General features: G+C 39.9%; 2 protein-coding genes across 3 annotated transcripts in view; one reads left to right on the top strand and one right to left on the bottom strand.

Moving 5' to 3' along the window:
* gabrb4 (gamma-aminobutyric acid type A receptor subunit beta4) overlaps window positions 1-12,482 on the top strand; it is a 236,603-nt gene that overhangs the window by 3,671 nt on the left and 220,450 nt on the right. The gene's annotated exons all lie outside the window — the stretch shown is intronic.
* The window catches only part of gabra3 (gamma-aminobutyric acid type A receptor subunit alpha3), a 114,684-nt gene continuing 105,728 nt past the window's right edge, over window positions 3,527-12,482 (bottom strand). The window contains exons 10-11 of one of the 2 annotated variants that reach the window (XM_039777579.1): window positions 6,497-6,535; window positions 3,527-6,353 (exon numbers count right to left, since the gene is read on the bottom strand). In XM_039777579.1, coding sequence (XP_039633513.1) covers window positions 6,033-6,353; window positions 6,497-6,535 — 360 coding nt within the window. In that variant the 3' untranslated portion in view covers window positions 3,527-6,032. The remainder of the gene's footprint in view (window positions 6,354-6,496; window positions 6,536-12,482) is intronic. The other variant, XM_039777580.1, reaches the window with a different exon arrangement.

Here is a 12,482-nt window from a genome sequence, read left to right as displayed (position 1 = left end):
TACTGCGCATGCATGTGCGACTGACAACAAGGATGTTACAGAAGTTGAGGTCTCACTCTGTAGCTAAAACAGAGACCTGACACAGGGTGAAAAGAGGAGATTCAGCAATTTGCAGTACAACAAAAACATGGTGTTTTTTTTTTTTTTTTTTTAAATTCTAATACAATACAATCTCAAATACAATTATGAACCAGAAAATGATCATAATATGGCCACTTTAAAATACCCTTTTAGGACAATTAGTTTAGCTGTGGTGGACAGGAATCAAATGTTAAGTAACTGTAATACAGAGGCACAACATTATTAGTAGAGGTGTTGAAATTAATCATATAATCGATGCATCAAATCATGGACATGGACGATGCTGCATCGATAATCGGCCGGGCCATAATCGATTATTTCTGTTTACAATTTAATGTATATCTAACAACCTTTCTGTTTACGTATTCTGTTATGTTTTGCACATTCAGGCAGTGCCATGTGCTCAGTGCTGTAGTTTTATGTATCCAATTTATTTAGTATTAGAGCACTGCAGAATGTTTAGTTTTTGAAGCTTGAAAAGCTGTGAATTAAATATCCTACATGACTTTAATATAAAAATGTATTTGACGCATCGTGATATCTAATTAAATCGCTGACATGATAATCGTAATTGAATCGGGAGATCAGTGAAGATTCACACCTCTAATTATTAGTTATATAAATGGTGAGCTTCTGAAAATGCGTACATCTTCAGCTACAGTATATGCTGTGCCGTGGTTGTTTTACCTGTTTCATGTGTAATGTACAGTAGTCCTAGATGTTGTGAGTAGCATTAGTTGATGCCAAACTTCACAGCAATATCAAGAGACATTTTAATTTGCTGTGCTTTGATTTGAATATGCACAACGTCTTTTGTTCCCCGTAGGATGTCCTCCCACTGCTGCTTGATTTTAATGCCTTACAAATCAGTGTAAACACCACAAACAAACAAAACGACTCGCATGCACGGCCGCGACAATGACACAAAGAATCAGACAAAAGTGCTTTTCAAACGAGCCTCTAAAGGAACATCGGATGAGTCCACCGTGTTGTAAATTTGCACCCTTGAGGCTCTGATGTGACCAAGAAGGGTCTCACAACTCCAAGACAAAATACACCGTCCTTTTTAATTAATCCCCATTTCCATTTGCTACATCTCATACAGTAAGAACATGAACGAGAGAGGGCAACATACAGAATCCAGTCACTGAGCATATAGAGAGCAACTTCCCAACAAAAACACAAAGTCCACTATGTTCCCGGAGCTGTCTTTGTGCAGGAAGTCTTTGATCTCTCAATGCGTAGGGACATGCAGTGAGATTGCTGGAGAGAGAACACAGTGTGTACAACTCTGCTTGCAGACAGCTGCTAATTCACAGTTGGGTTTGAAAAGTGCACACAAGGTACGGATCTTGTAAGTAGCTCGATGGATATTATCTCTACTGTACATCTTTAAAATACCATAACACGTGGTGTTACAGAGCTCGATGTAAGACAGCGGTGTACCTATCGCATGTAAAAATAATTGACATGACGTATCAATATTCACAAAACTATTGGAATTGATTTCACAATATCTACAAATTCACAACTTGGTAACACTATTCTGAGAAATTAGAATTGTTGCCCTTTTTGTTAAGTTCATCTATTTGTCTACGGCTTTCTACCATCAAGAAATTTGCATCAATGCTGTAGAGGTTATGTCGTATAAAACATAATATTTAATCCTGTACTGAATAGCATATATAGATTGATATAGTAATATACTCTTAATATACTGTATCTTATAGGATGACATGTTTCTGCAGAAGTTAACTCTGGCCCTGTGAGGAAAGGATTTACCTCCATGAATAATGCAATCGTAACCAAAGCTAAATGGCAAGAATACAGTAGAGTCCTGTTCATCAAAACCCCTCAGGAACAAAGATGATAAAATAAATCCTGAATTACCAAAAACTCTTGACCTAATATGCAAGTTGTGCATGCATAGTCTTTGAAATACTGTTTTTGTTGTTGTTGTTGTTGTTGTTGTTGTTGTATTCATTTCTTAGTTTAAAGTTGATCAATCAGCTCTTATTTCTGCACTATTGCATGTTTTCTTTGCTATGGCCGTTCATTTAGTTATCGCTGTGAGCAGTTAGGATGACAGAGATTCTACTGTAGTTCAGCTGCAGAGGCCAGACGTTGTGGTTGTGTGGCTCTGGAAGGGTTTCTTCCCCCCTTTTTTCCCCCTACCCACAGACACACAAGATATGTGAATAAACAAGGTAATGCTGCGTGTTGTGCTCAGCTAAAAATTAAATATTGACTTTTCAAAAATGTTGACAACTCAGGAAATGGATTTCGTCTGAGGCAGGGACGTTAGTATTTTATATACAGTGTAATGATTAAGTATAGATTACATTCAAGAGTAACCTCACAAATGAAATGGACCAAACTCTGAACAAAATCTCCTGGTAAACCACTTTTGATCATTTCTCAGACATGATAAAAATTAAATTGTTCCAAAATATATAAAATGTGGATAATTCTATATATCATACTGTCGTCAGAATGTTCTTCATGGTCTAAATCATTATCGTTCGAGATACTGATCGTGGCTATTGGGGATATTTCTGACTGAGACGGTTGTCACTCGGAGGACGGCTGTCTTTGAGGCAAGTTATCTCACAATGACAGATCAAATGCTCAGCGGCTGCTGCTTCTCATAATACCTACTTACCTACAGCACCTCGATCACTTAACTCCGAGGAATCCTACATAAACCTGAGGACTCTGCGTCATAAGATCCTGAATTAGCAGAAGCCTCAGCAGATGTGTATCCGTTTATTTGAGAGAAGATGATAAAAATCAAGGCTGAAAAACGAGACCTGGTGCCGCACACTAGTCCTCACAGTAACTGAATTTATCAATTCATTAAATATTTATAGGATTCAAAAAGCCATACTGTGTCGAGTGTTGGGGACATGTTCCACTGGCTCTGTCATTATGAATTTGATGTGACTATAAAATGTTCAGATCCCGACAAAAGCCGTCCAGAGTTTATGTCATGGTTTATCATCATCAGTCTAGTCATTGTTTGAGTTTGTGTGTATAAGATAGACTTTATTGGTCCCACACTGGGGAAATTCCCTCGTTATTTGTGTGTTGTTTGAATAGAAAAAAAAAAAGGTTTACCAGGAGATATTCATGCTGTCCCATTTGTGTTGAAGTCTGTTGATGGTGAACACTATTTCCTCTAAGATCTCTATGATCCACATGCTTGTGGGATAAAGTCTTTTGACGTGTTTTGATCGATGTAACCGTTAATTTACTACGTCAAATAATTTAGAATAGGGCCAGGCAATATATCGATATTATATCGACATCATGATACAAGACTAGATATATCGTCTTAGATTTTGGATATCATTATACCGTTATGTGTTGTCTTTTCCTGGTTTTAAAGGCTGGATTACAGTAAAGTGATGTCATTTTCTGAATTTACGAGACTGTTCTAGCTGTTCTATTATTTGCCTTTACCCACTTAGTCATAGTATCCACATTACTGATGAGTATTTGTCAAAAATCTCATTGTGTAAATATTTTGTGACAGCGCCAATATTCAACCCTACAGTATCGATATCGAGGTGTTTTGTAAAATATCGTGATATTTCATTTTCTCCATATCGCCCAGATCTAATTTAGAATCACTGCAAGAGCAGAGATTGTGTAACTGATACAATTAAAATACATTATATAAGATACATTAAATCGTGTGTGTGTGTGTGTGTGTGTGTGTGAGACCAAATGAGGGTAAAAACACTTTCAGAGCTCTGTGCCAGCCATAAATTATTAACATCACATCAATGTGCACAAATAACTGAAGCTTAAGTGTATTTATGCAGGTGTTGCCGAGGTTATGAGTAGGTAATTGATGACTAACTGCGATGAACTACAGAAACACTGATACTAAGCCCTATTTCCGTGACAAACACCAATATTGGAGGTTGCAGACATACACGTGTACAGATTGTCATGCATTAACCTATGACTGATACATTGTACAGGGTTTGTGTTATTAACACACCTTTTTAAAGAGGCCACAACACAGTTCTCATTCTCCTATTCTTACCACTGAAGATACAGTTTGAATCCACTGACTGTAGTGGTCATCAAAGAGTCTATAATTAAGACAATGCAAAATATCCAGAGTGCATCTGGCAAAAAAAGCAACAGATATTGCTTTAGAATCCTAAAACATCTGTATAAACACGTACCATATTCAACACAAAACCGAAATACAGATGTCCCTTACCAAAGAGAACTAAAGTTGGAGACAGTTGCCACAGCTGGAGACAGATCTGATTTACAACTTTGAAACCATCGCTTGTTGAAAAATAACCAATTTGACCATTAGTGTGCTCTTCAGTGTGATCCCAACAATGACATTTAGTTTTTTTGATTGGAATATTTTATGTGTCGACCAGAGCATTTTGCAGTATAATAGTCTCCAGTGATGATAATTCTCCGAAATTTGTTTAGAAATACTGTGTGACTGTGACATATTGGCCTTTGTTGTCTACTTCAAAACACAAAAACAGTACGACATATGTAGACAATCAAATCAACACCAATATACTTTACACAATCAAGTATAAAAGGGCAAAAGTACAACATGAACCAAATCTTGCTTATGACAAGGCAGAAATGCAGAAAAATCATAATGGAGCCAAAAACACTGACGCAGAGAAAACGAATAAATAAAGGCACCAGGGTGCCTGCCCACAATATACTTAAAGAAAGAAAGGGAGCGTCTGGTATGATTGAATGTATACAACATCTAATGTTCTTTGCATTTCCATGGAAAATGTATAAGAAACTGCGATTCAGAATTCGACTTCAGTCTGAGGTAATGGTGGTAGTTTGTTATGACTGCTTGGCTCATGGAGACGCTGCACCATGAGCCAAAACAAAAGCACATGATAATTGTTCTGGACTATGCTGGATCCTTTTTTAATCTTTGCTTCAACTTCTCACAGGCAGGGGTCTGTTAACCTTCCACACTAATGGGCAATTTTACACTCTGTGCCCATGCCCATGGGCCGGAGGTGGGTGGGTCTCGGCCACATACTGCTGTGCACGGAGCCTGTGGACACCAGTATATTTTTGCATGTAATCTACACACAGACCATTGCGCATATGTGTGCTGTAAATGCAACTGTGAGCGTGTCAAAGCCTTTTCCTTTTATGATGTGTGTATTCACCAAGGCACATAGCTTTTCTGTCATTGAGCATACTCAGCCAGTTAAAACAATTAGAGCCACCAGACTAGAAAATGTACAGGCAGTCCCATGGGACGCGATGGCAATTCCAGATGATACTGCATTGGGTCTGCTGAAATTCAGCGCAAGCTAAAGGCCAGACACTGACTATTATTAATGATGTTCCTATGGAACTATACAGGCTGCCCCCTGGCAAACTGAGCACGGCAAAGCAACGGACGAAATGGCTCTTGTGGCATTTTCTGATGCGTCACTGTGTGTCTGTGTCTGCGTGCATGCATGCACGTTGTTAACTTTATGTATGTGTCGAAAACCATATCATTGCTAATGATCTACAATGAAAACTTCAAACGCACGCTTGCTCTAACTTATTATAAGCAAAGTGCAAACATGTCAAAACATAGTGAAACCACAATTTGGCTACTCTACAAAACGGCAAGCAATCAAGATCAATCAAGAAAGGGAGACTTGGTCACTCACAACAGGGAACAGTTCTAGAGTGTGGAGGGGGAGAAAAGAAATGCTACACAAACACAGTCTGATGTGATAAGGTTCTTCTTCCAAGGACTTCTACTCTGTGAATCTACTGTATGTTAAAATTTGCCTTCCATCTAAACAGACGTGCAACATATCATAAGAAAAAAACAGACCCACAAAACGCGCGCGCACACACATACACACAATAAGTTGTAATGGACTTGGCCTCCTGCAAACCTGTCTACCCTCCAAACCAGATCAAGCCTAAATTCAGTTTAAGTTGTTTGCCTTCATGATAGCGGGCTTTCTGTTGACATACGTGGCCCAGTAGCCTAAGTTGAAGATGAAGAACAGAACTGGGAAAATGATGCGTGATATCTTGTCCACTTTGCTGACACGGTTGTAGGACTTCTTGGCCTCCATGTAGGGGTCTTCCATTTTATGGAGATAGGGCTGTTTGACCGACGCTGCAGCGGCACTCTTGGAAATGGTCGTTAAACCTTGGTCTTTAGCGACGTTGATGGCGTAGGTGGTTCCCACAATGTTGAAGGTGTTGTTTGCCTTTTTGGACAAGGTCGTCGATTCTCTTCTCTGAAAAGGAAGAAGGCAGTAAAGGTAAAGGTTGTCAGGAGCGAAGCACCAGACTCAACAATACTTCCATTTGAACTCATAAAGAGGAAATAGAAGCAACACCACGAGACACGACACACACAGTAACAAAACAAAAGCCTAACCATATCGTTAATCCTGGCCATGTTAGCCTGAAACGGTTCCTGAAAAGAAAAGTAGAAAAGAAAAAAGTTTACCAATTATATTAAAATTACCCAACTTACACTCTATTCATCAGTATCTAGTATCTGGAAGTACTTTTTGAACATTTTGAACACTATTGATATTTTCAATTCAAATCTGCATCATACAAATCTGGATTGCAGAAAAAAAAAAAAGGTCATGATAAAAATTCATGACGAAATGTTCAGACTGGTAAAATCAAGTGGCAATGGAAAACAACAAAAATACTTTGCATCACTGCAGAACCAGGCTGGACTGGCGTCTGCTACTGCTAACCGTAACAGTAGCAGTAGCAGCACAGAGCAGGATTAGAAACAATGCAAAAATAACAAACTGTATCAATGAGAGCAGCCAGGTCTCTTCAGGCAAACGCCTTGCAATAAAACAAACGCGACAAAGGCTGTGTGTGTGACAAAGCTGGCTGGAGAAACTGCCTTCTTCCTACTACTAGAGAGAAATCATTAGACTGCCTTTTCATATTGAAATCGCACAGGGAGACAGAATTGTATTTCCTAAATTGGTACAATCAGATAGCTAAAGTTTAGCTATCTGTAATCGATACAGCATAGTATCGCGATATTTTCCGTGGCAATACTGTATCCATACACAGACGCCAAGTAGGGCTGGGCAATATATTGATATTATATTGATATCGTGATATGAGACTAGATAGCGTCTTAGATTTTGGATATTGTAATATCGTGAATGACACAAGTGTTGTCTTTTCCTGGTTTTAAAGGCTGCAGTACAGTAAAGTGATGTACTTTTCTGAACTTACCAGACTGTTGTAGCTGTTCTATTATTTGCCTTTCCCCCACTTAGACATTATGTCCACATTACTGATGATTATTTATCTAAAATCGAAGTGTGAAGATATTTTGTGAAAGCACCAATTGTCAACCCTAGAATATCGCCACAATATCGATAGAGGTATTTGGTCAAGAATATCGTGATAGCTGATTTTCTCCATAACGCCAAGTATCGATCTATTATTGTATATGCGTTGTTCAGTTTGTCTGCTTGACAATCCCATTTTGCAGCAATACAACTGAAGTAAGATGAACAAACAGAGAAATGTATCTTTTAAGATAAAACAGATGTTGACAAACTAACAAAGTTTCCTTTTTGGGGACATAATTTTAAAATTGGTAAAAATTTGAAGTTGGAAAAAAGGTAATAAATTGCAATATATCGCAGAATATTGCAATATGTTTTAAATCGCAATAATATCGTATCGTGACATTAGTGTTGCGATGATATCGTATCATGAGGCCTCCTACTAAACTTGGATCACCAGAGGATCCTGTCAACCTAAGAGAGTACAGTGCACTGCACACGGTAAACGTGAGAGAACAAGTAGGACACCAAGATTGATCACCGGGCACAGTTTTAGTTTCCTGTGTGGCATGCAGTGTGTGTGAAACGGGACTGGGGTAATTTTCTTCACACCGTTCATCCCTACTGTGGCCACTTTAAGATCCGCAGCAAAACTAAAACTGTCGTGTAACGGAGTGTTTCACTTTCAGTGCTCCCTGTTTTCCCTTTTTTGCTTTCAGCCCAGCTTTAATTTTTGCTCTACTTTTTCAGCTTCATTTAACTCTCCTTCCTTTTCCGTTGACTCCATCTTTTAAATTAGCATAACTAATGTCCCCTCTTTCCCCTCATCCAAAATGCTTCACGGTGCATCTCTTTCCGCACACAGCTCATCCCCAAATGTTTTTTTTTTTTTTTTTTTTTTTTTTGGGGTCTTTAGCCTCAATATTCACATACCCTCCCGAATGGAGGCAGGCAAACGGCTTTACATGTGGCAAGACATGTGCTATATGTTTGATCAGCGTCTGACCTCGACCACTGTGCGACGATTATGCACTGGGAGACCACTTTTTAATGTAATTCGTGACACACGGTGGAATAATATTAGCAGAAGACATCACAATGATGTTGTCAAGTCTTCGTTAAGCTTCGGACTATATCTGTCCAAAGAGATGGAGGCAGCAGGATTGAGGAGAAAACACGTTCAGTGTGATCAGTGTTTCCTCGTCAAGTGAGCAGGGGAACAGGAGGGGGATGATCCTTAGAGCTCCTCTGCAAACAGCGAGGGTTGTGGCGAGCTAACAAAGCTCACAGACCGTTGATTGCATTAAGCAGAGAAATGGTGGGCTGCTGCCTGAAGGGGTCTATCAAGTCATTAGTGCAGGGGGAGAGAGAGTCACACTGATGCCCACTGTGCAACCAGGATATCGATTCCTCCACACGCACCATGAGCCTCCTCTATCGCAGCGATGGCTTTCGTCAGCAGGGAAGGCGAATGGCTACTATAACGTGTTCTCCCTTAATCATAGCCCCCTAAACTCTTCAGTCCTTGGCATTAGGGATGCTCTTTGCCCAGTAACCTGCCAAACGAGCCAAGCAAAGTCAGTTTTCTGTCGCTATTTAGCTGGGCTGTCCTCTGCCGTAATTTATATGGTCTAATTATTGGGGAAACCACATATGGCATTGGGCATTGGGCTGCGTGCATGTTGTTATGAACCTAATGTGACACAGCACATAATTTACCTCCGGCCAAAGATTCCTGCGCACAAAATAATTCAAAGTAATTTAGCTAGCTGCAGGCAAAATGCACCCGAATACAATGCATCTATTGACCTTGTCTTTGTAACTTCTGCAAATTATTGCATCAGGATTTCTCTTAGTGTGATTAAGTAGCCTGGGGGTAATTGTGCCTTGTTGTGTCCTGCTGTTTGGAGCTCAGTGTATGACAGTCTGTCCCTATCTAAGATTGGAGATGAGGTGTTGGCATATTTAATAGCCTCAAGAGTGTGTGTGTGTGTGTGTGTGTGTGTGTGTGTGTGTGTGTGTGTGTGTGTGTGTGTGTGTGTGTGTTGTGTGTGTGTGTGTGTGTGTGTGTGTGTGTGTGTGTGTGTGTGTGTGTGTGTGTGTGTGTGTGTGTGTGTGTGTTTAGTAGCACTTGCACAAAGTTTTTGTAAATCTGGTAGTTGTAGAGGTGGCCTGAGCTTGATCTGAAATTTGGATGGTGCAGTGAGGCAGGCCTGCTTGGTTCTTTTGGGGAATGATTGTAAAGATTTACAAAGATTACGTTTAGGCATTTACTATCTAACTGGGACGTTTTGGGATCGATTGCTGTGGATGAAGTACACACGGAATTACACTGGTGAGAGCAAATTACGTTTAACCATGTATCTAGCTAATTTAAATGGATCACGTTACTGTATTGTGAGAACCGTTAACTTCATTTAATATTTGATGTGGTGTTTTCTTTTGCGGGGTGCAAATGTTCCACTAGTTCCATCCAAAGACTATTTTGCAGAGCCACCGTCTCTGCGTCCGGAGCCACCCAAGACGATTGGGATTGGTTTAAAGAAATGCAAACAACCTATCCCAGAATGTATGTGTGGTGTAGCCAGACTGCTGTGGAGATGGGTCTGGCAATGCGAGACTTGTCAGATCTAACCACCTCATCTTGGTACGTTACAAGGTTATTCCTAGTTACAGAATGAGGAAGCTTTCCAAGGAGCAAACAATCGTGCATAATGACCCCTCCAGCTCAAACAAAAATGGTGTGGAAAAACTTCAAAAAGGGTAATAACAAGAGTCCTCCAGAAATGGCAGCTCCGGTTTGTTGTTTTTCCCACTGAATTCCCAATCATAACTTTGCTACGAAAAAGTTTGGATGAACTTAGCTGTAGCAACTTCCCCGTTGTTCAGAAAAGTGTCATGCTGTCTCCACCGTTTTCTAACAACCTATAGTGTTGAAATGTCTTCAGATGTAGTCGTTTGTGCTGCGGGTGTGAGGCACACATGTGAAACACTGATCTCTTCTTGTCTCCAGCAGTGCGGCCCACTGCACAATGAGCCAGTGCTCCTGTGTCTGCTGATGAAACCAGCACATAATATCTAACACAGTAGTGTCCAATCATGTGTCATGGAGTGCCGAGAATACGCAGGCTTTCATTCCAACCAAACTCCCCACCGGCTAACTTCTGTAATAAGCACACCTTCAGCCGGCGAAGGAAGAGCTAATTAGGTAGATCGCTTGTCAAACAGAACGTTAGGCGACAAAAAAGGAAGAAAATGGCATAGAAACTCCATAACCAGCCAAGTAAATTAGTGCACATTGACTCGTCTACAGCTCACTATTTTCAGTCCTATAAAAGAAGGAGCCTGAGGGCGATGAAGTCATCGTTTGGTTCCGGTTAGAGTGGTGGCTGAAACCCAGCCTCTGATGACTGGGGATGGTATTTTCAAAAAGACTTATTGAGCTAAAACTTCTTTCCTAAAAAATAAATAAATAAAAACACTCTTTCCTTTATAGGTTATCCTCCTATAGGTTCCCTTTTTTTATTGTAAAAAAAAAGCATGTGTAGTCTGATCCCTTTGCTTTCCAGTAGCTCATCCTTGCGGGGAGGGTGATGGGACTGCCATGTCTCCCTCCGTGACCCCATTCTTTTTTATCTATCATGACAACTGCATGCTCAGCACTGCCCCTGAGAACACAGCCCAGGCTGTTGCCATTAAGACGAAGCATCAAAAGGAGAAAAAAATAAAACGAAGAATGAAAAACCCTCCACTCTGCTGCAATGTAACAGTGCAAATTATTCTCACCGCCTGAGAAGTTCCATGGCAGCAATATGCATTTCTGCCAATCACTCAGAGGACCAAATGTCAAACTGGAAAAAAACTGGAAAAGCTGTACTGATTGTGTCAAACAGTCTGTACATTAGTAGCAGAAAATAGATTTGTGGCACCGTCTGTCGCAGTACAAGAAATATGTTTTTCCCCTATGTTGTGTCTGATAGAAGCGTTCCATCATTTGATGTGCTAGCAGCAACACAGCAGCAGCTTTTTTTGATAGCCACTATTTACCATATTGGACTGTTTCATAATCTTTCTGATGTGATTTTCATGTTATTCACAAACACCAAACCCAGAATTCCATCCTTCCAATGTTTTACTTGTTTTTAATATTGCCATTGTCCATGTGTGCTGATCCATTTTAGAGTATAGAAATGCCTCAAGAATGAAGCCATTTTACTTAGTTTAGCTGTACAATTAGTAATTCACCTTAGCCTGCTTATGTTTTCTGTACGGTTTGTTTGTGTTTTTGTGCTGACATCTTGACCAGGTTTCTCCTAAAAAAAAAAAAAAAAAAAGTAATTTTTAAGTTCAATGAGACTTTTATCTGGTTAAAAGAGAAAAGACAATTAGTTAATTTAATATAAAGCAAAGTAATGAAGTTACACATTTTCCAGTCCCTCCAGAAAAACGCGATTATGCGATCGCATAATTCAATGCATAATCAGCCAAAGTCTGCATATTTATGCGGGGGCCGCATTTTTTTCAAATATGCTGCACTTTCGCCGAATAAATTGCCGATTTCTGCGCAAAATTGCCGATTTCTGCGCAAAATATGCGGGGCTTGCATGAGGTCATAATCCCCACATTTTCGTTGCAAAAAAGTCACATATCTTAGCAGAAAGTTGAAAAAGTTTACGTTTACTTCACACAAGAGCAGCCATTTTCCCCTGTTGCCTTGGGAACGTTATGAAGTGAAGTAATTACGCGACGTGAACATCATCGAAAAGCAGGGTGTTGGGGGAATCACTTTTTTTTCTTTTTTTCATCAAACCGCAGTTTTTGCAAGTTCCCGCAATTTCATTGCATAAAATTGCATGAATATCCCGCATATTCCATCGCATTTTTTAAGAAAACGTGCCACATAATCAAGGATTTTTGCCCGCAACAATCACAAAAAAAGCATTTTTCTGGAAGGACTGATTTTCTTGTGCTAAATGTATAATATACAGGAATAGATAAATAAAATAATAATCCCAATCTCCACACTCGTGGACTCACGGACTTTGAGGCGCGCTCCCGATAAGTCTGTGAGGGCTTTGGGTTGTCCCGCTG

The sequence above is a fragment of the Perca fluviatilis genome, chromosome 16, assembly GCF_010015445.1.
Source record: "Perca fluviatilis chromosome 16, GENO_Pfluv_1.0, whole genome shotgun sequence".
Taxonomy (NCBI): Eukaryota; Metazoa; Chordata; class Actinopteri; order Perciformes; family Percidae; genus Perca; species Perca fluviatilis.
The sequence above is the reverse complement of the archived record's forward strand: the minus strand, read 5'-3'. Positions and strand labels throughout refer to the sequence as shown.